Source organism: Sorex araneus, chromosome 2, assembly GCF_027595985.1.
Source record: "Sorex araneus isolate mSorAra2 chromosome 2, mSorAra2.pri, whole genome shotgun sequence".
Classification (NCBI taxonomy): Eukaryota; Metazoa; Chordata; class Mammalia; order Eulipotyphla; family Soricidae; genus Sorex; species Sorex araneus.
Window position 1 is genome coordinate 357,999,139 of NC_073303.1, and position 24,822 is coordinate 358,023,960.

At 54.8% G+C, this 24,822-nt stretch overlaps 1 protein-coding gene across 4 annotated transcripts in view; it reads right to left on the bottom strand.

Annotated features, from left to right (window-relative positions):
- The window catches only part of DYM (dymeclin), a 292,576-nt gene that overhangs the window by 39,432 nt on the left and 228,322 nt on the right, over positions 1-24,822 (bottom strand). For all 4 annotated transcript variants that reach the window (XM_004616126.2, XM_055127709.1, XM_055127710.1 and 1 more), the window contains 2 exons: positions 16,013-16,195; positions 6,587-6,700 (listed from right to left, as the gene is read on the bottom strand). In XM_004616126.2, the coding sequence (XP_004616183.2) occupies positions 6,587-6,700; positions 16,013-16,195 (297 nt within the window). The remainder of the gene's footprint in view (positions 1-6,586; positions 6,701-16,012; positions 16,196-24,822) is intronic.

Consider the following 24,822-nt stretch of genomic DNA (forward strand, 5'->3'; position numbering starts at 1 on the left):
GGCCCACCCAAGTCTGACCCTCGGTATCCCATACGGCCCCCAGCCCCCAGCACTGCTGGGAATGATCCCTGAGAGCAGAGCCGAGAGGACGCCCTGAGCGAGCGAGGTGTGCCCACTGGCAAGAGAAAAACCCCAAAGGTCGGCGTACAGGGTTGTCTACAGTCCAGTCTCCATGTGCTCTCGCCCCCAGAACTGATGGCCTGGTCGGGGGCCTCCCACAGATCGATTATTATTACTGTTTTCACTCGTGGTGATGGGAAAGAGTGGTGCTTTCGTCTCTATCAGTCTCTCGAGCAACACTTGTTTTGGAGACAGAATTCTACACTCCTAAGAATGAGCTGGGTTGGGGGCTGGAGCAATAGTACAGGGAGTAGGTGTTGGCCTTGCACGCGGCCGACCCAGGTTTGATCCCCAGCATCCCATATGGCCCCCCAATCCCCAGCATCCCATACAGCCCCCCGAGCACCGCCAAGAGTAATTCCTGAGTGCAGAGCCAGGTGTAACCCCTGGGCATCGCCGGGTGTGACCCAAAAAGGAAAAAAAAAAAGAGCAGGGTCTTTGGGACCAGCCTGTGTACCCCAGCAGGATGGCGGGACGGAGCGTTCCAAGCCCCCCTCTCCCCGCGCCGCCCCCACGGTAGACCTGAGGGTCCCACCCTCTGGGGCTCCTCTGACACTCACCGTCTGTGAATGTGTCTCAACACTTCCGTGGGGCAGGGGCGGGGCCAGTAGGGCAGGCAGCTCATCTTGCACACAGCTGACTGGGGATCAATCCTCAGTACCCCGTGAGATCCCCGGGGAGTGACCCCTGAGCACAGCACTGGGCCGAGTATTGCTGGGTGTGACTCCGCAACAACAACAAGACAGACAGACAAGGCCCCATTCCCTTGAGTCACGCCAACCTTCCCTGGCTTCTCCTTCTCAGCGGATCAGAGCCCCTTTCGGACTGGGGTCCCGTTACTCGCGGCTCTCTCCCTAGCTTTCCTTCGCGCCCGTCTCTCAGGAGCCTGGGCTCACCGGGCCGCCTCTTGGACCGCGTCCTTCGTTTCTTCCCTTCCCAGGCCACACTGTCTGCTGACAAACCTCGCACCCTCAGCCCCTCTCCCCACTTCCCTGCGGGCAGGGGCGGAAACCCTTGGCCTGCATTTCCCTGACATTTCGGCAACGAGGGGAGCTCGCCCCGGACTCTGGCATCAGAGGTGGGCAGGCTGGTGGCTTCGCCCAGATTCTACCAGTGGCTCCTGGCGCCCTTCTGGCTGACTCCACTTGGGGGCTGTGGACCAGCCGGATGGACGATGCCGCCGCTGTCCCTTCTGGTTTCCCGTGACTCTGACTTCTCTGGACAGAAGCCCCTATGCTGGGACCGGTCTGGTAAGGAAATCGAGGTTACCCTGCAAAGTGTTTCTCCGCGGCTGGTTGGCAGAGGTTTCCTGCCAGTCCTGGCAGGTCACAGCAGCCAGGACGCGACCGCGGCCGCTCACGTGTCAGGCGCCCATCCCTTCCTCGGGGACAGCCGTGATGGCAGCACGGCTCCGGCATACGGGAAGCCGGTGCGTACAACAGCCAGTCAGAGGGCGGGGGGGGGGGGGCAGAGGTCAGGGAAGAGGGCGCTCTGGGGGCGCACTGCTCATCTGGGGTCCCTGTGCCCCACTTCCTGCGGGCCCACAGAGGAAAGAGGAAAGTGAGACTCGATAGAAACCAGAGATGTGACCGAGCACAGCAAACCGTTGGGGCAAGAGCACTGCGGGGTGGTTCTCGCAAGCGCATTAGAAGCTGCTGCCAGCCTGAGTCTCCGGGGAGTCAGGGCCGCTGCCCCCCAGCCTTCCCGGGGCGGGGAGGCGCCTGGCAAAGGCGTCCCGGCCTCTCTGCTGGAGAGAAGGCTGGGGGTGAGGGCAATGGAGGCGCAGAGCTGGCAGCAGAGCAGGGCAAGCCGAACCCTCTTTTCTGGTCCTTCTTCGGGGCTGTGAACACCCCCTGCCTAGGCACACGCGGGCGGGCGCTCAGGAGGGGGAAGGATGCTTGGATTTCCCGCCCAATCCCCGAGTCTTCACGGGGGCTCAGCTGGCTCCCGACTCTCTGCTCTCACTGTCAATGCGAGAACTCAGCCTTCGACCCTCCTCTGCCCCCCACCCGAGCCAGCACTGGAGAAGAACCGCGTCCCGGGCGGCCCCTACTGGCCTCGCCGTGGAGGGGTCACCGGCCCCTCACTTCACCACGGCCAGTGAAAGAACACGCAACGTTTCCCAGAGCTGCTGAACCCAGCTGTAAATAACCCCGCCTGCCCGAGGGCTCTTCCTTATGTGGGACTGAACGAAGGTCCCCGAGTGTCCCCACCAGTCCTACTCCTGGGACCACACACTATAGTTCGTGTCTACTTCTGTAAACATCACTTCCCGTACTTGAACACAAGTCTTTTCGGTTCAAATCTTGTCTCCATTTTTTTTTTCTTTTTGGTTTGTTTGTTTAGGGGCCAAACCCTGTGGCGGTCAAGGGTCACTCCTGGAGGGCGCAGGGGACCCTATGGGATGCCGGGAGCAAACCTGGGTTGGCTGCGTGCAAGGCGAGTGCCCTCCCCACTGCACTATCTCTCTGGCCCCAAATCTTGTCTTCAGGCTGGTAACAGCGGGCTGGTTCCTCCTTTGTCCATCAGTTTTGGGGGTTCCCTGAAGAGTCACCCGCAATGCTGGAAGGTGTCACCCAGAAGTTTGCTCTGAGCTGTCCTGCAGAGGCCACATGGCTGTGGTGATGGCACCCACGGAGGGAAGCCACACAGAGCATTAACCACGGGCCACATGGCACTCGGCAAGTGGCCGGCTCCGAGCCACGATACCAGCGTGCAGGCGTCTGAAAGCCTCCTCGGACCCCCACACAGGCCACATCCCACCCCACTCCCACCAGTGGGTCTCTGAGACCTGCTCTCAGGCCCGGGGGCCCCCAAAGCCCCGGGCCACCGGGCCACGGACGTTTCCTGCTGGCTGAGGAATACTCCCGGCTCTCACCCCGGGGCACAGGTGGACCCCGCAGCGGGGCAGGGCAGGACGGCGCCCGGCGGGGAGCACAGCAGCTGTCTGTACATGGACGAGGTTTCTGCTCCTCCTGGTGCGCAGCGTGGAGAGACGGACACCCCTGCTCTGAGCTCTTTGGTGGCACCGTACTCGAGCCGCGTTTCCTGGAGCGGTGGTCCTCAGTGTGGCTTCGGCTGCCCCCTCCGAGAGCTCCCCTGGGCCCACCCGGCCTCGCCATGGACAGGCTCTCCTGGCATCTCCGCCCGTCACGGTGCTCGAGACTTCTCGAGGACCCGGTCCCTCTGCTCTCAGTGCCACGCGGCCAAGTCTCAGCGCGGCATCGCAGCGATCCCGTCACGCCAGGACCCATGCGGGGCCATGCTCCCCGCCTCGGGATCCCGCCCGGCCTCTCTCTCTCACCGCTTCCCCCGGCTCGCGACTGCCCAGCCTTCCCTGGAGTCCTGCGTCTCTCTCCCACACTCTCGCCAGCGCCCCCCCCCCCCCCCGGCGCTCAGCTGCCCCGTGCGCCAACCACGCCACCCCGAGTGCTCACTCTGTCTCCCGCAGCTGCCAGCAGGCCGAGAGGGCCGGGATTTCAGCCGCTCGAGGTGCCCGAGCACGTTACCAGTGGCTGTGCCGGGGCAGACGCCTGATGACTTAGAGTCAGTGGAGCCACGTGGCAGCCTGAACGGTTGACGCCACAGTTAACACCATGCCTCCTCCTCAGGGCTGCTGCCTCAAACACCAGCCTGTCTGACGAGCACCATCCTCGTGGCAGATTTCCTTGGCTGCCCCGAACCCAGTTTCCTGTTCCTCTTTGCCCCCAGGTCCCCAGTTTCTAGTTACTGAGAATCCCCACAATCTCCATTTCTAGTTACTGAGAATCCCCACAATCTCAGTTCCCGTACTGACTGCCCCGTTCACCACCCCCCCTCTTTAATGAAACGTGCGTCCTCTGTCTGGTCTCTTACTCTCACCACGCTTTGGGGTGTGTGTGTGTGTGTGTGTGTGTGTGTGTGTGTGTGTGTGTGTGTGTGTGTGTGTGTGTGTGTGTGTATGTGAAGGGAGATATTTGGGGCCACAATTGACGATTCTCAGGAGTTACTCAGGAATCACTTCTGCTGGTGCTCAGTGTACCACGTGGGATGCTGGGGATCGAACCCTGGCTGGCCACGTGCAAAGCAAATGTATTATTGCTTTGCCCACCCCGGCCTTTGGAGGAGACACTGCTTGTCCTTTAACACTCGATGGCCTTCAGGGTCTGGAGGTGGGGTTGGGGACCTTTCTACCTCTTGACTAATATTCCTCTGCTCTTAAACAAAGCTAGTGTTCACTGATATACCAAGAGTAGCACACCACAATTGATGGGGCTTAAAGTAGAAGGCAACCAATCTTAGGCTGGTTGTATAAAATATGTTTATACAGATAGAGATATAAGCACCTAGCCTCAACCTTTCACAACGTGTCACTAATCTCTTCAAGAAGGACTTAAGAAGGACTTTCTTGGGTGAAACACAACAATTTTCACACATTTTCCTCTAAGAAACCTTTCTTGGATCATTTTTAGCAGATTATTTATAACAAGCAATACAAAATAGATTATTCCGGTTCTGCTTCGGGTGCAGGGGTTGGGGTCCGGGACAGTAATATGGTGGTGGGAAGGTGTCATGGTGGTGGGACTGGTGTTTGAATATTAAATGTAATCCAATATTGCGAACAGCTTTATAAAAATAAAATTAAAAAAAAAAAAAGCTGGTGTTGGGGCCGAGCTGCTATACGGTGGGAAAGGTAAGGCAAGCGTCTGCCGTGCACGTGGCCAACCCAGATTTGGTCCCGGCGTCCCAGATGGTTCCCCCCGCCCCCCAGGAGTGATCCCTGAGTGCAGAGCCAAGAGTCAGCCCTGGGCACCACCACGTGTGGCCCCAAATAAAAAACAAGACAAACACAAGAAAGCTGGACTGGCTTCTCCTCCGTGCAGCTCCACCCTCTCCCTCGGGTCCTCTCCCGTGTCCCGCAACACGTGGCTCTGGTCTTCCCGCCCCTCGGCTCCTCATTCTGAGTGACGCGCTGGCCCGTGGCCGCCACCCTCTGCCCCTGTCCTTCACTGGCTCCCTCGCGACACTTGCTCACGTTAGCCCCCGACGCTCGGCAGCATTCGGACCACGTTCTCGCAGAAACCTGCTGAGGCCCCACATCCTCAGATTAGACTCCCCTCCGCTCGCAGCCGCCCTGGGGTCACCACGCCCGCCTCGGGTGCTAACAGACCCTTCCCGGGATCTTTCTCTTACAGCGTCCGTGTAACTCCACTTCTTCTTTGGTTGGGTTTAGACCCCAGGATCTACCCCTTTCTCTGAGCTGACATGTTAACCTTCGGGGATTTTTTTTTTTGCTTTTTGGGTCACACCTGGCAATGCACAGGGGTTACTCCTGGCTCTGCACTCAGGAATTACCCCTGGCAGTGCTCAGGGGACCACTGAGCTGGGATGCTGGGAATCGAACCCGGTTCGGCTGCGTGCAAGGCAAACGCCCTACCCGCTGTGCTATTGCTCCAGCTCCTAATCTTCGGGGATTTTTTTTTTTTTTTTGCTTTTTGGGTCACACCCAGCGATGCTCAGGGGTTACTCCTGGCTTTGCACTCAGGAATTACTCCTGGCGGTGCTTGGGGGACCTCTTCGGGGATTTTTATACTGGTTTCCATGGAGTTAGAATCCATTTAAAATAGTGAAAGGAAAAAAAAAAATCCTATGCGGGTTGCCACGCAGAGAGGCCAGTAATTTTTTTTTTTTTTTTGCTTTTGGGGTCACACCTGGTGATGCTCAGGGGTTACTCCTGGCTCTGCACTCAGGAATCACTCCTGGCGGTGCTCGGGGCACCATATGGGATGCCAGGGATCGAACCCAGGTCGGCCGCGTGCAAGGCAAACGCCCTACCTGCTGTGCTATCTCTACCAGAGAGGCCATTAATTTTGTTGCTTTTTTTGGGCCACGTCCAGTAGTGGTGCTCGGGGGTTAACCCTGGCTCTGCACTCGGGAATCATTCCTGGTATGGAATGCCGGGGATCGAACCCGGGTCAGCGACGAGCAAGGCCAGCGCCCTCCACGCCATGCTACAGCCCGGCTTGGCCCCGGGTGCCGTGTGGCTGGCCCCCTGCGGCTCACAGCTGCTTGTGGAGGGCGGAACCCTGGGACTGAAGACAAGGACTGACGTGCGGCTATTTTACAAACCACGTGGCTAGAACTGAAAATATTTTCACACCCTGCAACAGTATCTCCCCAGCACTCACGAGGCGGCGGTCCTCGAGAGAGCGCGAAGGAACGCCCCCTCCCTGCGCTGCCCATGAGCTCGGGACCATCGGGGTGTCGGGGCGATAAGACACTGCAGAGAAGGTCCGAGGCCCACCAGGAACGAGCACTCTAACAGGGGAGAGGGAACGGGGTGGGGGCTGGGGGACAGGCAGGGGGGTGCAGAGGGGCAGGCAGCCTCCCGAGCCTCTCTGCCAGGCCTGCGCAGGGGGAGTGTGGGCCGAGTATGAGCAGCCGCTGCATGATACCAGCCCCCCCGCCCCACCTCACCCCCCCTTACCTTCAGCCGGTCCTTGGGCAGCGCCACCACGCCCTGCTTGATGATCTCCAGCACCCGCTCCACCGACAGCTCAGCCCCCGCCTGGAGCAGCCTCGAGCTGAAGAAGGTGATCACCTGTGAGAGAAAGGGGCGCGTGGGACAGGCGGAAGGGGCCACACGCCGGCCCCAGTCCCCTCTGCTGGTCTGGCTGTCAGTGTCTGGCTCACTCCTGGCTCTGTGCTCGGGGCTCCCGGCTGGCCCGGAGGGACCATGCGGGATGACGGGGACCAAACCTGGGTGGGTCGCGCGCCCGACCCTCTGTGCTGTGCCCCGAGCTGTGAGGGCCGCCCCCCACGCTGAGGATGCGGCTCCTGGGCCCGGCCGGCACGGCCCTTCCCTCCTCGCAGGGCAGGGCCCACCTCTGTGGGAAGAGGAAGCCAAGGCCTATGTCAGAGCAGAGACTCAGCGGAAACGGAACTGAGCGCGCGCGGCGAGGATGCTTCTGGGGCTGTCCACTGACTCCGCCCGGGACAGCACTCTCCTCCTGGGCCCCGGGCAACACTCGTGCAGGGTTCGAACGAGGCAGCAAGCCTCGAGGACAGCCGCTGGGAAACGCCACGGCGTGTCCTGAAATGCCAGACCTGAGATGCGTCACTGAAAGCATCTTCTCTTCACTAGGAAGCGCTTTTCTCGCTTGCTTGGTTCCTGGGCGACACCCAAGGGTGCCGAGGCCTTCCTCCTGGCTCTGAGGCTCAGGGGTCGCTCCAGGCGGTGCTCAGGGCCTGCCTCGGGGCAGGCAAGCCCCTCACCAGCTGGAGCCCCAGAGTAGGAAGTACATTTGAAAGCACAACATCCAATCAAGCCCTTTTATTCCAGAGGATAACATGTTTCCATGATTCTAAGTGTGTATATTCAGACACGCAAAAAACAGAAAAACCTGTATTTTTTTTTTGGCATTTTGGGTCACACCCGGCGATGCTCAGGGCTGATTCCTGGCTCTGAACTCAGGAATCACTCCTGGTGGTGCTAGCGGAATTATATGGGATGCTGGGAACTGAACCCGGGTTGGCCGCGTGCAAGGCAAACGCCCTCCCTGCTGTGCTATCGCTCCAGCACCAAAACCTGTATTTTTGTTGTTTCTGTTGTTGTTTTTGTTTTTGAGCCTTACCGGGAACCACTCAGGGCCTCCTCCTGCTCTGTGCCCAGGAGTCATTCCTGATGGTGCCAGGGACCACAGTCAAGTGGGCTGCAGGCAAGGCAGTGCCTGACCCACCGAGATCTCTCCCCAGCCCCAGGGCACGGTTTCCTTAATGGAACACAGTTGGAATGGAAGGGGCAGGTTGGACAGCCCAGGACCCCAACGGTGGGTGAGGGGGAAGCTCTGCCGTGGGCACTTGCCCTGCGTGTACAAAGCCCCAGGCTTGACTGCAGGCACCTCAGGGAAAAAAAAAATAAAGTAACCTGTAGCAGCGAGACTGCGGGAATCACACCGCCCGACTCACTCACAGGCGGGACCGTATCTCCGCGCCAGGCTGGGACTCGGTACAGACCGCACGTTTAGGGACGGTGACTCACAGGGCTGAGCTGTTATCAACTGTCTTCACAACCGCCGAAACTGCTAAGATAGATGAACTTCCCTGTCTCTGGAAATGTCTAAGACACAGCCAATGACAGAGGGAAGACTTCAAGCAACATCGCAGCTGCGCTGGGAGTGAATGAGGCGCCGGCGGGTTCGAGGGAAGCTCCGTTTCCGCGGCGGGCGCTGCTGACTCGCGTGCCCTCGGCCACCGATCACAAAATCGCCGCCGCCGGGCGTGTGACTTGGGTCGTGCTGTTAGTTTCTGAGCAGCAACTGTTCAAAGTCGGGTTCTGAGTAATCGGCTGCGCCCTCTGAGTAATGCTAGGCTCACACTTTGCCCCGCGTCACGAAGCCAGGCGAGGGAGCCCGGGAGCGTGGAGTCGTGGGAGGGAGCCCGCGTGCCAGGAGGGAAGCCTGCGGGAGGCGCAGAGGGGGCGTCCGACCCGCTGGGGCTGAAAGGAGAGCGCTAAGCTCCGGCTCCGCTGACAACCGCAGTTCAGGAAGCTTCGCACAAGCGCATCTGCTTCGCGGCTCTGGTTTTTACCTCCAAACTTCACATTTTAATCTGCCCCTGCAACCTAGCCCACGGAAGTGAGAGCCAGTGGATCTGCAAGAGGGTCTTGGCCTAGGGGATGTTCTCGGTCTTCGAGACAGTCGCGGGCAACCTCTATGCAGACACAGAGGGGTGGGTGGCAGGTGGAAACCGTCTGGGGAATGCCCGGGGTTGCAGCTCACGGCGCCCGCATCCGGGGCCCGGAGAGGTAGCACAGTGGGGAGGGCGCTTGCCTTGCACGCAGCCTACCCGGGTTCAGTCCCCGGCACCCTGGGGGGGTCTCCGAACTAAGGGGAGCACCATGGGGTATGGCCCCCAAACAAGAAACAACCCCCTCCCCCCACAAAGAGGCCAGGTCTGGCTGCAGCCCCTGATGCTCACCCCTACCAGCAAGGCGCCTGGTCGGGCAGATACCCCCTTCCCAACAGTCCCCACGTGTCACCGGCCCCTCTGTGAGTGCACAGCGATGCTCAGGGCTTACCCTGGGCTCTGCGTCTCAAGGACCACCCTTGGCGGGCTTGGGGGACCTCCTGGGCGGTGGGGGATGGAACTGGGTAGGCTGTGCTCTCGCTCCTGCCCCCGGGCTGACTCTTCTGTTCTTGACACAAGAATGAGCTTCCGTATTCCTAGGACTCCTAGGACAGACGCCCGGCAATGGTGGCATGTCCTCCTTCGGACACAGCGCTGACTCTGGTCTGCCGACGCGTCACGGGGGTTTCTGCACCTACACGGTGAACTCAATGGCCCGAGGCTTTCTTCTGTACCGGCTTTGCTCAGTGGGACCAACAGCCTCACAAACCGAGCAGGGAAGCGGGGCCTCCCCCGGCTATTAGCGAGGGGCTTGTGTGCAGAGTCTTAGTTCTTTCATGACAGTTAGGTTAGGTCGCCCCGGCCCGGAGCTGGCGCTACAGGGTTAAGGCAAAGGACTGGCAATCTCACGCTCCCTGGGTCCAATCTGCCCGTTTTCTGTTTCTAAAACAGAATGCCACGGGTCGCAGCTCAGCCGTGCCCATCCTCGTACGGGCTGTGGCGGGAGTGACTCTGAGAGCGGTGGGCTGGGACCGCGAGGGTCAAGTCTGGAGAGGATAAAACTCTGGGTCGGAGCCGGAGCGATAGCACAGCGGGTCGGGCGTTAGCCTTGCACGCAGCCAACGTGGGTTGGATCCCTGGCATGCCATACGGTCCCCTGAGCACCACCAGGAGTCATTCCTGAGTGCAGAGCCAGGAGTAACCCTTGAACACCTCTGGGTGTGACCCCAAAAGCAAAAATCCAAACAAAAAACCCACTTTCTCTGGCTCTGTACAGAAAAGGGCTGAGCTTTCTAGAGACATTGTTTGAAAGTAATGGTTTTATTTATTTGTGTTTGGGTCATACCCAGCAATGCTTGGGGGTTACTCCTGGCTCTGCACTCAGGAATCTCTCCTGGCAGTGCTCGGGGGACCATATGGGATGCCGAGGATCGAACCTGAGTCGGCCGCGTGGAAGGCCCTCCCCCTGTACTCAGGCCCCTCTGACAGGCTTCTCTGAGTTTCTAACTTTTCCGTTTGATTTCTTCCCATGCCCCCTCCCACCACCCCTTATTTCTCGCTGAAATTTGCCATTGGTTTCTGCGTATTGCTGACTTTTCCACCACATCATGGGTTTACGACCTTTTTTCTGTAATTGGGCAGGTAGTAAATATCTTATACTTTGGCGCTTTGTGGATTATAATTTATGCTAATCTTAAAACAACAACAACACTAGAAAGGAAAAGCCATTTTAAGTTTGCAGAACAAAGCCTAGGAGGTCACAGGCTCGCTTTGTCCCAGGGGCTGATTCTGTTGATGTTCGGAGTAAATCTCTCAGACATATGAATCTTCCTTCATTTTGGGTCACACCTGGCGGTGCTCAGGGCTGAGTCGTGGCTCTGTAACGGGATCACTCCTGGCCGTCCCGGAGAACCACAGGGGCGCTAGGAACCACACCAGGGCAGGTCCCACGTACGGCCAGCCCTTCCCCCCACTCCCCGGCGTATCGGCATCACCGCCTCTGGCAGCCCTCCGGCCCGAGTCATCACTACGCTGGACCCGACACTGTGATTCTCTTTCCTCCCTTTCAGCGTTTGGGAGAACGCTGGGCGTCAGACGTGAGAGCCGTAAAGACGGGGGGCCACGGTCAGAGGCAGACCCAGCCCTTCTTCGGCCAGGCCCCTCATGCAACCTCTGCTCCCAGGCGCCCTCCAGGGCACCAGGTCCCCCAGCTTCCGACCGCGGCTGGGCGGCTGGGTCGCCGGCAGGGCCACGCGTGCAACCATCCATGTTCCCGGGTCGTATCCTGCGCTAAACCGCAGCGGCTTACAGCCCAGCACTTGCTCGGGTGGCAGGAGGCAGCGTGTTCTGTCGAACCCGTGCGGGGCCTCGGCGGGCTCCGCGTTCCTCTCACTCTTCCCTCCAGCTCTCCAGTGAGGTCGGCGCCTTCGGCCGAGGCCCGGGGCAGGGCGCCTCCCGTGGTACTTGGCTCAGATCCTGGGGCCCGGGCAGCTTCCTGCGACTGCCCGCAAGCCTTTCTACCTTTCCCAGAAGAAGCAGCGGGGCTGCGCCCAGGGCCCCGGCCCGCCTCTGCCCCTTCCCAGAACTATGTGGGAATCAGCAGAGGTGGTGGCAACTGCCTGCGGAGGGTCCGCAACGTCCCCGGCACGCTCCGTCTCTGGTCATCCATTCCAGCTGCGCCGGACTCCCCAGAACTCACAGCCAGGTGGCCACGTCCTCCCCCGTCCTCGCCCAGGCCATCACGGCTACTGCTGTTGGGCCGGGAGACCTGTGTCCCCTGGCGTCGGGGCCCCGGGAGAGTCGCGGTGGGCCGGTCTGTCCTTTTCCCCCTGATGGCGCGAAGGCCCGTTGGGAAAAGCTTTTCAGTTTCCTCTACTCTCAGGTCGAAGTAGAATCTCAGGAAGTAGCTTTGAAGGGGGTGACTTTTTACCCACTGTGCCTTTTACATATTTTCTTTCTTTTTTTTTTTTTTGCTTTTTGGGTCACACCTGGCAATGCACAGGAGTCATTCCTGGCTCATGCACTCAGGAATTATTTCTGGCAGTGCTCAAGGGACCATATGGGATGCTGGGATTCGAACCCGGGTCGACTGCGTGCAAGGCAAATGCCCTACCCACTGTGCTATCGCTCCAGCCCCAGCCTTTTACATATTTTCCTAGTACGGCTCAGGGAGTTCTGACAGGTGACATCCTCTACCTGTCACCTCGAATGCTCTCCCGTGCTCCCCCAGTGCTCCCGACGCCCCATCACCTGACTTGCCCCCAGTGGCCAGTATCTGCGGGGCTCCCCCCCCACCCGGCTCCCTGCTCTCACACACCCCGGCCGTCCCCCATTCAAGCCTGCCACGTCCCGGCCCCTTTCTTCCTTACTGCTGGCGTGTGTATGTGTGCGGCTTAGACAACCAGGACAGTGACGCCACTGAGTGACACAAGTAGAGGAAAAAGTCGACTCGTGTTTTGGTTTTGGGGGAGAAACAGAATTCCGATGGAATCTTACTCAGCTCTTCTGTGGGGCTGTCACACAAGCAACTTCATGTCCCAGCCTGGGGCACAGGGAAAGGCCGGCCCTAGACACACCCAATCTAGTGTGACTTTTTTTTCCCCCCTTTTTTGGGGTTGTCTGGCTCTGGGGCCAGACAACGCGTGGGCACTGTTTCTGAGGACCCCCTTTGCCAGTGGGTCCAGCAGTGAATTTTCTTTGTGTGTCACGTCCCGCCTTTGATCATATGGTGACAAGCAGGAAGAACAGCCCAGCCCATGCACAGACATTCCTTCTCTTGAGATGGTCCTTAAACTAACACTCTCTAACACTCTCTCTCTCTCTCTCTCTCTCTCTCTCTCTCTCTCCTCCCCCCCACCCCCAGACTACAGCGATAGCACAGCAGGTAGGGCAAGTTTGCCTTGCATGTGGCTGACCCGAGTTCGATTCCTTCGTCCCTCTCGGAGAGCCCGGCAAGCTACCAAGAAAGAGTATCCTGTCTGCATGGCAGAGCCTGGCAAGCTACCCGTGGCGTTTTCAATATGCCAAAAACAGTAACAAGTCTCACAATGGAGACGTTATTGGTGCCTGCTCGAACAAATCGATGAACAATGGGATGACAGTGCTGCAGTGCTATATTCTCTCTGGTTTCTCAGGGTTTGGGGGTCTCCTTCTGGTCAGATACACAAGACCCTCCACGTGTCTCCAGATAGATTTACACAGGTTTGTTTTTTAATAAAGATGGAATGAGACCAGGTATTTCAGTGCCTAGAAATATGGAACAATGATGGTGAAACATAGAGAAGGAACAAGTGATTTTTGATGTGGTTTAAATAAACATTTAGAGGCAAATAATCTAAATGATGTGTTATATGGAGATCTATCACCTATTACAACTATGACGTAGGGAAAAAGAAATACTGGGTTTGTAGGTCACGAACACGAAAGAAAAATATTGGCTACTATAAAAACAGACAACACTTCCCCCAGTACCTTTTCCATCTTGATTGCCCAGTATATACTATACCTGGTTCAAGTGATTATCCTTTGTTTAAAGAAAGAAATGAGGGGCTGGAGCGAGAGCACAGCGGGTAGGGCGTTTGCCTTGCACGCAGCCAACCCGGGTTCGATTCCCAGCATCCCATATGGTCCCCTGAGCACCACCAGGGGTAATTCCTGAGTGCTGAGCCAGGAGTAACCCCTGAGCATCGCCAGGTGTGACCCAAAAAGGAAAAAAAAACAAAAAAGAAAGAAATGAAGAAACCAGAGAAAAGTAAAAATTCCGACAGAGGGGACAGGTTTGCCAGAGGGCAGGCTGAAAGGATCAAGAAGCAGACTGCAAAAAAAAAAAAAACAACAACAACAACAAAAATAAACCCAAAAAAACCAAGATGGGAAAACAAACAAACAAACAAACACATTTCATAGTTCTGTAACTCAACGATGCGGCTAACGAACCAGAAACATCACTCATCTGGGCCTTGAAAGTGATGCGCTGATAAGCAACATGAGAAACCATGACTTTAGCATCGCTGCTGCCATCCTGAGGTGATATCCTCAGACCCAATTAGAGATCAAGAGCCCCAAGGCCACAACAGGCCCCACTTGGCATCAGATGAATTTCAGTGGATGAAAGGGCAGGAAAAGGAGCACGCCACGCCCGCACCCGGCCTTCTGCTTCCCTGGGAATCCGGGCTCAAGGCTAGTCCGTGGGCTCTCGGCTGACAGATGTGAGGGGGGACAACGGCCACCTCCGCTCAGGGCCACGTTCCACCCCTGCGCAGGCCATGCCAGCCTCTGCTGGGGGCGGCCCAGGGTGACTGTCACCAGCCATCCCACGTTCTCCCGGCATCCCGGCCTTCCACGGGCCACCAGTGGCCCCTCACGCTGCCCGTGGCTGGCAGAGCGGGCGAAGAAACGGTTTTGAAATCCAACAGAACCGGAAAATACAGCAGTGAGCATGTGAACGCTCACTCTGGAAAGAGTAGGAAGAGCTTCACACTGGAGCAAAACTAGCCACGTCAGCAACAAACGGCTAAAATAAAAACAACAGTAAAAGGATTAAAAAAAAAAATTGGGGGTGGGGACCATATCTGGCAGTGCTGAGGGTTTACCCAGGCTCTGAGCTCAGCGACCACCCCTGGTGGGGCTCGGGGGACCACGAGGGGCGCAGGGGGTGGGGCCCAGGTTGGGTGCGTGTAAGGCACGTGAGTCCTCTACCTGCTGTACTGTCGCTCTGGGCCCAGTGACAGAACTTTTCAACATGAAAGATTCAAGTAACTATAGAGGTCAAAGTGGCACAATCTGGGGGACAGGCCCTCCTGCCAACTGCTTGGGGAAATGGAAAATGACACACAGGGAAACCGTGACGCGCTTCTGGAAAGCCACTTGGCCACCAGTGCGGGGTCCTGAAAACACAGGGCCAGCGAGAGAGGACAGTGGTAGGGCTCTGGCTTGCACACAGCCCACTTGGGTTCGACCCCCGACACCTCATTTGGCCCCTGAGCACTGCCAGGAGGGATTCCTGAGCTCTGCCCACCCCCTGTCCAAGTCAAAGGAAATACAGATAATCTATGCCGCTGAGGACAACTCCCGCTCTAAGATGACAGCAAAAATGTCATCATTCAAAGAGACCAACGCTGCTCACAGGGGTGGCAGGGGCGGCTCACAGGGCCGAGCACAAGGTCTGCAAGCAGAAGCCCCGGGTTCGGTCCTGGTACCATGCTCCTCTCCCCAACCCCCACGCACTGCCAGGGATCAACCCTGGAGAACCAGCATGCCTGGCCCACCCCGAACCAAAAGACACTTAATGAATCTTTTTTAAAATAGGGTAACACCGGGTGGGGCTCAGGGTAGTGCAGAGCAGAGCTGTGGGTCAGACACGGGGCCGTGAGGAAGCCAGGCACGACTGCTACCACTCTGGTCTCCCCTCCGCGTCTCCCCCCAACCCCCCGTGCACTCTGCTTTCTGGGGCCAGGAACCAAACCCAGAGCCTCGAGCGCGTGAACTGTCACTGCACCACAGCTCTGGCGCTCTTCACTGTTCTCAAGAACGATTCAGTGAATACACAGAACAATGCTGACTGTGCGACTGTTGAAACCCATCACCCATTCATACAGAATGCAGAGCTGCTCTCTACTCTTCAAAATACATGTGTCTACCACACACACGCACACACACACACACACACACACACGCACACGCACACACACACACATCATGCATGCGCGCGCACGGAACATCACCCTTGTAGCAGAACAGATGGCAAATACAAGATCATGTTGAAAGATTCAAAGGGCCATGCACAGGCTTTGCAGGAGGGAGCCCCGGTTTGATCTGTGGTACCACACGGTCCCCAGAGCACCGGTGGGTGCAACCTCGAAGTAGGGATCTAGCAGAAGCCTCTGGGTGTGACCTTAAAATCCATGAACCCCGCCCCCCCATCGAACCCCACTGACTTTTAAAATCCAGGTCTGTTAAACTTTCTCTGTTTTAATACTTAAAAGAAGCCATGGGGCTGGAGTGATAATGCAGCGGGGAGGGCGTTTGCCTTGCATGCGGCTGACCCAGGTTCAATCCCGGGCATCCCACACGGCCCTCTGAGCACCACCAGGAGTAACTCTGGAGCGCAGAACCAGACACCACCCCTAGGCATGGCTGGGTACGGCCCATAGAGGGAAAGGGAACAAGTAAACAGAGCGCATGCCTCCCAGTACTGGCGACAGCATGCTCCTTATTTCAGAGAGCGCCCCGTGTCCACTCTGGGGTTTGAGAGAGAGCCGGACCGCCGCCAGCGGCCCAGACTTACCAGATCGATGTTCTGCATGATGTCCTGGAACGAGGGGTGGGTCCGGAACTGCTCGAAGAGGTCGCGCTTGTAGAGCAGCGCGTACACCAGGTTGGGGTTGTGGTGCAGGGAGTGGGTGAGGCAGGAGTTGATGATCTCCAGCAGCATGCGGATCACCTCCTCGATCACGCTCAGGTCCTGCGCCTGGGGAGGAAAGCAAAGGCCCCCGGCTGGTTAGCAAGTGGCCCCTGGACACACCATTCATCAGGATGAAGGTGGGGGTGGGGTGGGGGGGGACTCCCAGCACCACTGCACACGTCAGGCGCAAAAGGTGTCCTCGTGGCTAGTCTGGGGAAGCAGCTTCAGAATGTGGTTTACTAGTGACTCAAGGATGAGAGTTACAAATCTTTTTTTTTTTTTTTCTTTTTGGGTCACACCGGCAATGCTTAGGGCTGACTCCTGGCTCTGCACTCAGGAATCACCCCTAGCGGTGCTCATTGGACCATATGGGATGCTGGGAATTGAACCCGGGTCAGCTGCATACAAGGCAAACGCTCTCCCCGCTGTGCTATGGCTCCAGCCCCGAGAGTTACAAATCTGTTAAACATAGTATGCCCATGGTTAGTTTTAAAAAAATTGACGATTGGGGGCCGGAGCGATAGCACAGCGGGTAGGGCATTTGCCTTGCACGCGGCCGACCCGGGTTCGATCCCCGGCATCCCATATGGTCCCCCAGCACCGCCAGGAGTAATTCCTGAGTGCAAAGCCAGGAGTAACCCCTGAGCATCGCTGGGTGTGACCCAAAAAGCAAAAAAAAAAAAAAAAAAAAAAAATTGACGATTGTCTCACCAATGTAGAAGAAACTCGGGAGCTTACTCAACACCCTCTCCCCTGGCACCCCAAGATTCTTATCTGTATTCTTACCACAGTGCCATCTTAAAGCATTAAATTTACATAGTATTAAAGCGGCGGTGAAGTCCCACCAATTTCATGAAAAGTACCTAATTCAGACGATGAGCTCATTTCTCTGCCCTATAAAGAAAGCTTTCAAGCATTTAAGCTTTATATTTACAGATAAATGCCCTGTTGCTTTGTCTCTTTTTCTTCAGAGTCAACAGTCTTGAACATGAAATAGTTTACAAGACAGCAAAACTCAAAGTAAACAATCAGCAGTTCTCTTGAAGAGAGAATAATGGGAGGAGCAACAATGCAGACGAACACAATAGGCTTTCTTTCTCTTGAGTTTCCTAAATTATGTTTGAAAGCTGACACAAAAATTATAACATTGTTTGATGCAATCCTCAAAGGAATATCTAAGACATTTCTATTACAGACCAGGGAGGGAAGGAGATTTATATGGGGAATCTCGCTTCAATAGGTACAATGTCAACAGCATGAGACTAGGACCATTTTTATATGTATAATGTCCAGAGCAAATCCACACAAAGAGATCTAATTAAAAATACTGTGCACACATCACTATGGAGTTCTAAAAAATGTTCATGTACCCATAAGAAAGGCAGGAAAACAAGATGAGCATGAAAAACAGGGAGCAAACAGGAAGTGAAACGACAGATTGAGTAGTTAGCAAGTCAATACTTAGCATTAATTGCAGATAAGTTAAAATACATTCATTAAAACTAAAAAACTGGTAGACTGGGTAAAAAACAAACACCCTGATATAAATATATGGTTACTAAAAACTTGAACTGTAACTCACTTCAAACAGTATGAAAGCAAAAGGATTATAAATGACATACTCTGCAAACAACAACAAAAAAGCAGAAAGTGCGAAAAAAGTTCACAGTGCAGATTTAAAGGACAAAAGGTATGCTTACATTCATCCAAGTTACCTCAACTACGTTGTCTTAAGTACCAGCATTCAACCAAAAAAAAAATTAAAAAAATAACAACCAAGCCCATAAAAGTAAAAATAATCCATGTTCAAGAGACAAAGTAATCAGGCATATCATGCTAAAGGACAACAAATACTGACAATACCAAACAGGGAATTTGAAAGAGCTGTGGTTATGATCTACAAAATCCAACATGGGCCTCTCCCCATGTTGGAATTGATGAGGAATTTCAGCAGTCTTGAAAACTTGAAAATGGCACATAAAAAAGCCAAGTAAAGAATGCTTACACAGCTCCAACAGGAATCTGGCTTCTTCAAGATCCTCAGTGTCTAACCAACCTCTGAATATTTTCTCCGAAGAACAAAAGCAGCAGCAGCAGCAGGTCTAAGGAACTCGGAGAATACCCCCGATGTCTGCCCAACACAATCCTAAATAAGCAAAGTCCAGCGGAACAAAAACCCAGCCATATACTTAGGTATATTATATTCAAAACGACGCAAACCAGTGAGAAAATCTTGAATGCAGTCAGAATTAAAACACTGTACTAAGTAGAGAGGCTCCATCATAAAAATGTTGGGCTAAGAACTGGGTCAGGCAAATTCTATAACCTGCAAAAATATCTTTCAAATACAAAGGCAAAATAAAGTCTTTTTCAAGACTAAAAAGACTTGAGATAATTCATTACCCAAACACTGACACTTTAAGAATTAAAGCTAAAGGAAACTGCAGAGGTGGAAGGAATATGAAACCAACCGGAATTACAGAACCGCATTGTAGTATACTGTAAGACATTATCGAAAGAATCGACACAGAGGTATTCCTTATTTTAATCTTTCTGGATGAAAGCAAATTTCTACAGCAGAATACTGGCAACAGGTCATGGTTTACAGCATCTGTAATATATATCACAACTTTCTCCTGTAAGAGGTGCCTAGCTCACTAGCTACCCGATTCACACCCGATTTCCCGTGCTTCTGTGAAGAAGACAGCAATGTGTCCATTGACTGCATTCAAGATTTTCTCACTGCTTTGCGTTGTTTTGAATATAATATACCTAAGTATGTGGACGGGTTTTTGTTCCACTGGACTTTGCTTATTTAGGATTGTGCTGGGCAGGTTGGACACATTGCAATGGACCTGCTGGCAGGTCCATTGAATCTCAGGCCCTTTCATTTCTCTGGGATGGGCTTTGGGGAAGGGCCTGCTTTCAGAAAAGCTAGTACTTGCAATGTTGAGTAGCCAGGCAGCCGCTGAAGGAGGGACGCCCAAACATTCCCACGGGCAGTGCAGGAAAGAGCCTGCCCTCCTTAGCTCGCCGACAGGCTCCTGCTTCCGTTTCTTGCCCCAAAGAGTCATCATTTTGGTCTAACAGTCGTGCTCAGATTTCCCAAACACGATTAAGGACTCATCAATTTCTCAGAGGGATTCAAATATTCAACTGCCTCCAGGGTCACTGATTTTCCTTTCCCTACTGGAGTGCCCGGCCGACTGATGCTCATAGTGCTGGGACATCATTTTGTTCGTCATCTGCAAGGTATAGTTGTCCGGCCTTTGAGTTTTTTAAACTTCCTGTGACGCTGACAGTGCAGGGCACTAGAAGCCATGAGAGGGCTGGTCACCACCATTTTAAATTTTAACCTGATAGTCTTGCACGTCAAGCCAGTTTGACTCCCTTATGTGTACTGAAACTCTGGGGTTTCACTGGGTTTATTGCTACCAGCCAGCTTTGTGGCTTTTCTACCCATTTCTGGTGGCCGCCCAGCCAAGGACAGCGGGGCCTCAGCTTAGCAGTCACCGTCTGAGACTGGGCCTGGCTGGGGGGCCAGCTGGCCTCGGGGCCACCCATCACCATAGGAGGCCGGTGGCTGGAACAGCCAGTCCGAGGCAGGTCAGGTGGTCGGCTAAGAGCAGGGGGTGCGGCTGGGCTGGGGAGGCCGGTCAGGGCCTCTGGTGCTTCTGGACACGGTCCTCAGGGCTGTCTGGGCCGTGTCACCTCATGAAGGACCCAAGGCATCTAGCTGGAAATCGCTTAGCGTCACCGCTACTCGGTGTCATTCCTAAGGGGGCTGCACCACACTGGCTGGGGAGTGGCTGAGGAGACACAAACGGCCGGCTGGAAAGCATCGTCCACACTGCCCTCACTCGCGTTTATCTGAAGCCTCTCCCAGGCCTGCCCGCCCTCTCCGAGTCCGCAAGGCTGGTGAGCCTCGGCCGCCATGCCCTCTGCCAGGCTGGAGACTGAAGACCGTGTTTCCGTTCTCTCCCCCTCCCCCCCACACCTTCTAACTGGCTTTCTGTTTTTACTGGGGGTAAGGGGAACAGAGTTTTAGCACTTGCCACCCCAGCAAATGTCCTTTCACTCATCCTGGGATTGTTTTTTTGTTAGTTTGTTTTGGTGACGTTTTCTTTCAGTGTTTCTCTATCTCAAGAGTCCCTTGATTCTATTCTCTTTAGGTGACCCGAAGATCGACTAACTATATCCGACTTTGAGAACACAGTTCTCCATCTCATGAGATGCCCCTGAGGAGATGAACACACTTCTCTTTCTTCTCTTTTAGTTTTTGCTTTCTGGGTCACATCCAGTGACGCTCAGGAGTTACTCCTGGCTCTGCACTCAGGAATCACTCCTGGCGGTGCTCGGGGCACCATATGGGATGCCGGGGATCGAACCCGGGTCGGCTGTGTGAGAGGCAAACGCCCTCCCCGCCGTGCTGTCATTGCTCTGGGCTGGGTGAAGACATTTCTATTTCACTCCAGGAGGAATCTCCCTGGCCCCAGCCCATTGTCACTATTTTGCTGGTTTGCAAAGAGTCCCCAGGGAACTCACGTTCTATACTGATTTCCGGGTCCACAGCTCTTCCCAGCACCCCACTTCTGGAAGGGGCAATTTGCCCTCCTCGGGAAGCACGGCCCACAGCAGCTCTCCAGAGTCTATGCAGAATAAAACCCTCTGGCCCTTAGATGCTTGGAGTATGTTTACATGCACGTCTGGATGCACGGATGACATTTGGTTTGGGGTCATACCAAGCAGGGCCTGGGGGAGCACTCCTGGTTTGCAGCTCGGGGGACCATGTGGTACCAGGGATCCAACCTGGGGGTCCGGTGTGTCAATCCTGCTCCACCCCATGGGGCTGTCTCCCCAGACCAATGTCTTTCGTTTGCATCCATTCTGAGACTGAATTTTATCTGTGGCTAGAATTACAATCACATTTCGGACAGAGAAATTGTACACACAGGGCTGTAAAGGCACTTGTCTTGCAGTTTTTGGAAGACAAGTTTTTGTTCTCTGGCTCTGAGCAGTCCCCTGAGCACTGAGCTGGGAGTGACCCCCAAGCACAGACGCAGACACCCAAAACCCACACTCGAATTTCTAAAGTGTGCGGCAGGGTCGGGGAACAGAGGGTGCAGAGGCAGAAGACCCCCGTTGGTTCGGCAGCAGGGCAGGGTGGGGGAGGGGGCGGATTTCAGCAGGTTGTGGAAGGCCAACCTGCCTCGGAAGAGGTGTGTGAAAGTGTTTCTGCAGGACGCAGACCAACGTGGCTCTAATAAAAGCCCCTGTCACGGCAGAGACACAGAGCAGACACTCATGACCCAACAGAGATGTGTTTGAAAGCAATGGTGCTTACGAAAATGGCCCAGAAAAAAATGCTTCACTTTACTCTGGTGTCTATTTTTGCCACTGGAAAGTGGGCTGGAAGCACGGCCACCGCTTCTGGGTAGAAAAATGTCTATTTTGGGGACAGTGCTGGGGATCAAACCCAGGGCATCAAACGCCGGGAAATGGCCTACTGTGGAGCTAGAGCCTTTTCTGTTTTGCTTTTGGGCCGCACCAGGTAGTGCCCAGGGTCGGCCCCAGTTGTGTCCGGGGGGCTACGTGGAGGCAGGATCAAACCCCGGCCCCCCGCACGCAAGCAGCACTCCAGCCCTTGGCGCCAGTTCCCTGCACCCCTCCCCCGCCCCATCACGTCCTATTTTAGCCTCTGGCTTATGATCACAGAAACCAGGGGGTGGTGCTGGGCCAAGCCAGCGGTGCCCGGGGGCTACTCCCGGCTGTGCCTGGCGTGATTCTGGCAGGGCTCAGGGCTCAGCCGTGCTCGGCCACGCTGGCGGCAGGCCCTTCCCGAGGGCTTCCCAGAGCGACTCCTCCTCCAGACACCGCACTTTCCCGCCGCCCGCGACTCCTCTGCCTCTCCCCTTCTCACCACCTGGTGAGCACGTGGGGCGGGACAGCCTGGTGCCCTGCGGCAGGTGAGGGGGCGTCGTCCTCGGCTCACTCCCACTTCGCCGGCTGCTCTGGGAGGCCTGTCTGGATTCTGGCCTGATCTCTGACCTCTCAAGTTCAACGACCTTTTCCATCTTTCGGTTTTCTGAAGAATGAGTTCTCTGCTATGTTCTTGTTTCAGTTCTCCCTGTTCTTGTTTAGTAACTATTTATTCTTCTTTGTGTTACTTCTTCATGTACAAGAAACACAGTACTTCCAGGAATCCTTGAGTTTTTAACTGCTTGGAAAAATTTACCTTAATTAAAATTATAATAATCTGCTGGCTGTCTAATAGAAAATATATACATATGTGTGACACACATATATATTTAAATATATATTTAAAATGTTACATACACATGTAACTATAATGTGTTATACATAATGTATAGTTGTATATATAACATATAAACTATATTCAAATTTACATATTAAATATATGTGTATACACACACACATATGGGTTGGGATAGTACAGTGGGTAGGGCATTTGCCTTGCATGTGGCTGACCTGGGTTCGATTCCTCTGTTCCTCTCAGAGAGCCAGGCAAGCTACTGAGAGTATCTCGCCCACATGGCAGAGCCTGGCAAACTACCTGCAGCGTACTCAATATTCCAGAAACAGTAATAACAAGTTTCACAATGGAGATGTCACTGGTGCCCGCTCGAGCAAATTAATGACGGGACGACAGTGCCACAGTGTGAGATACACACACACACACACACACACACACACACACACACACACACATTTTTTAAGAAACTTGGTTTTGCAGGCCCCGCTGACGTGCTCATCTCCCTGATGGCCGGGTGCCCGCAGCAGTGCCCAGAGTCCGCATCTCATTCTGAAGTGGACCGTCGTGCTCGAGTGTCTGTCGTCAGCCGGACTGAGGAGCCCAGCAAGGGCCCATCCTGCAGCTCCCACTGTGAGGCTCTTCTGGGTCCTCAACCTCCCAGACAAGCCGTGACAGTCCTTCCCTCACTCCAACTCTGCCCACCCACAGACCACCCCCCCCAGTTTCTCGGGGAGCCTGGCCCCTCGGGAGAATTTTCCCGGCCTCTCCTGGGTGCAGGGCACAGGCGCCCGCTGCTCCTGCCGCCCGCGCCTTCTCCCCTCCTGCCCACTGAAAACCCTCGTTTGACGCTTGGCTACTTATTCTGTGTGTTCTCTGGTTAGGTTCATAAGATATCGAAGTTTGGAGTTTCTTTATTGATTTTTGTTTTTCGGGCCACCCGTGGCCTCCTGCTCAGGGGTCCCTCCTGGCTCTGCACTCAGGGGTCCCTCCTGGTGGTGCCCGGGGGACTATATGGAATGCTGGGGGGACCAAGCCCAGATTGGCCTCGTCCCTGCTGTATCCTGGCTCCGGCCCAGGTAATGGGCCATCTGTGGCCGAGACATTCTACTGGAGGCCAGTGAGAAGGGACGAGGCTTCTCCCTGGAGCTGACAGCACACCGTCCTGCCCACGGCTGGCGCCTGGAGGAGATGGAGGATGGAGAGGAGGAGCCAGTGTGCTTAGTACGAGGCAAGACATGAACTTCCTGCAGAATTTTATATACGGAGTTGATATTTTACATACCCACTAGATGAAGAAAAGTCCAAATGTGCAGAAGTTAAAATTTCAAAAAGAATTAATTACCCTCCAAGAGCTTCTAATTTCTGCCTCCAGGCACATTCATGGCTGGTGATGTTTTAATAAGTAATTTGTTGAATCAAACACGGTGATCTCCTGATTCCCAAATAGGTACCTGCCATCAAAACCCAAGGTTCTCAAACTCTGTGGGGGGAGAGGGAATCACCCAGTAACCACCCTGGAATTGACCTTTACAAGGAAACAAACAGAAAGTGGTCCCCCCGCCCCAACTGTAGCCACGGCTACTGCAGCCACTTTGGAAAACACAGCCTTGACCCTGGATTGTGCTACGGCCCGGGAAAGCATAAGCTGCGCTCTGGCATCTGCATGAGTCACTGCGCTGGGCGTCTCACTCAGACTGTTAGTGACAAGTCCAGTTCTAATGTAATCTTCTCTAGACTATTTTTCAGTCATTGGTTTATAGATGACAAGAGCAGGAAGTGTCTGACATTACTCAAACTGAAAACATAATGTGGAAGTTATGACAAAGACTTTTCACACGGTTTCAGAGTTTGCTGGACGATCTGTACTAGAAACAGAAAAAAAAAAATACCCCGGGAAATTTCGATGGCAAAGTACTCCGAGATCAAAAATGAGCAACTACAAGTTTCAGGAGTAGCTGACGATAATCGTGTCTCTCTCACTTTTCAATCCAACTCTGCCTATACCTTAGCAGCCATCAGCTTCTCAACGTGATGCCCGTGCACTAAGTCCTGTCCTGTGAGTCCATCTCTGAGCCCAGTCACTGTTCCCGTGAGGATCTCAGGGGGGAAGCCACACCCCCCACCTGCCCCCCAACACAGACCTGGGGCGCCTCCCTGCTGCCGAACTCAGCATTCCGCACAAGATTTCCAAGGGATTGTTTCTTGAGAAATGAAAGGTTTGCCCCTGTGATCTGGTGTTGACATTACTTGGCTTTATTATATTTCAATAACTACAGCAATAATTTCTACAGACATCATCATCATCACTATCATTAGGTTTGGGCCACACCCATCTGTGCTCGGGGCTTACTCCTTGCTTTGCACTCAGAAATTACTCCTGGGGACACAGAAAGACTGCACGCATTTGTGGGATACCAGG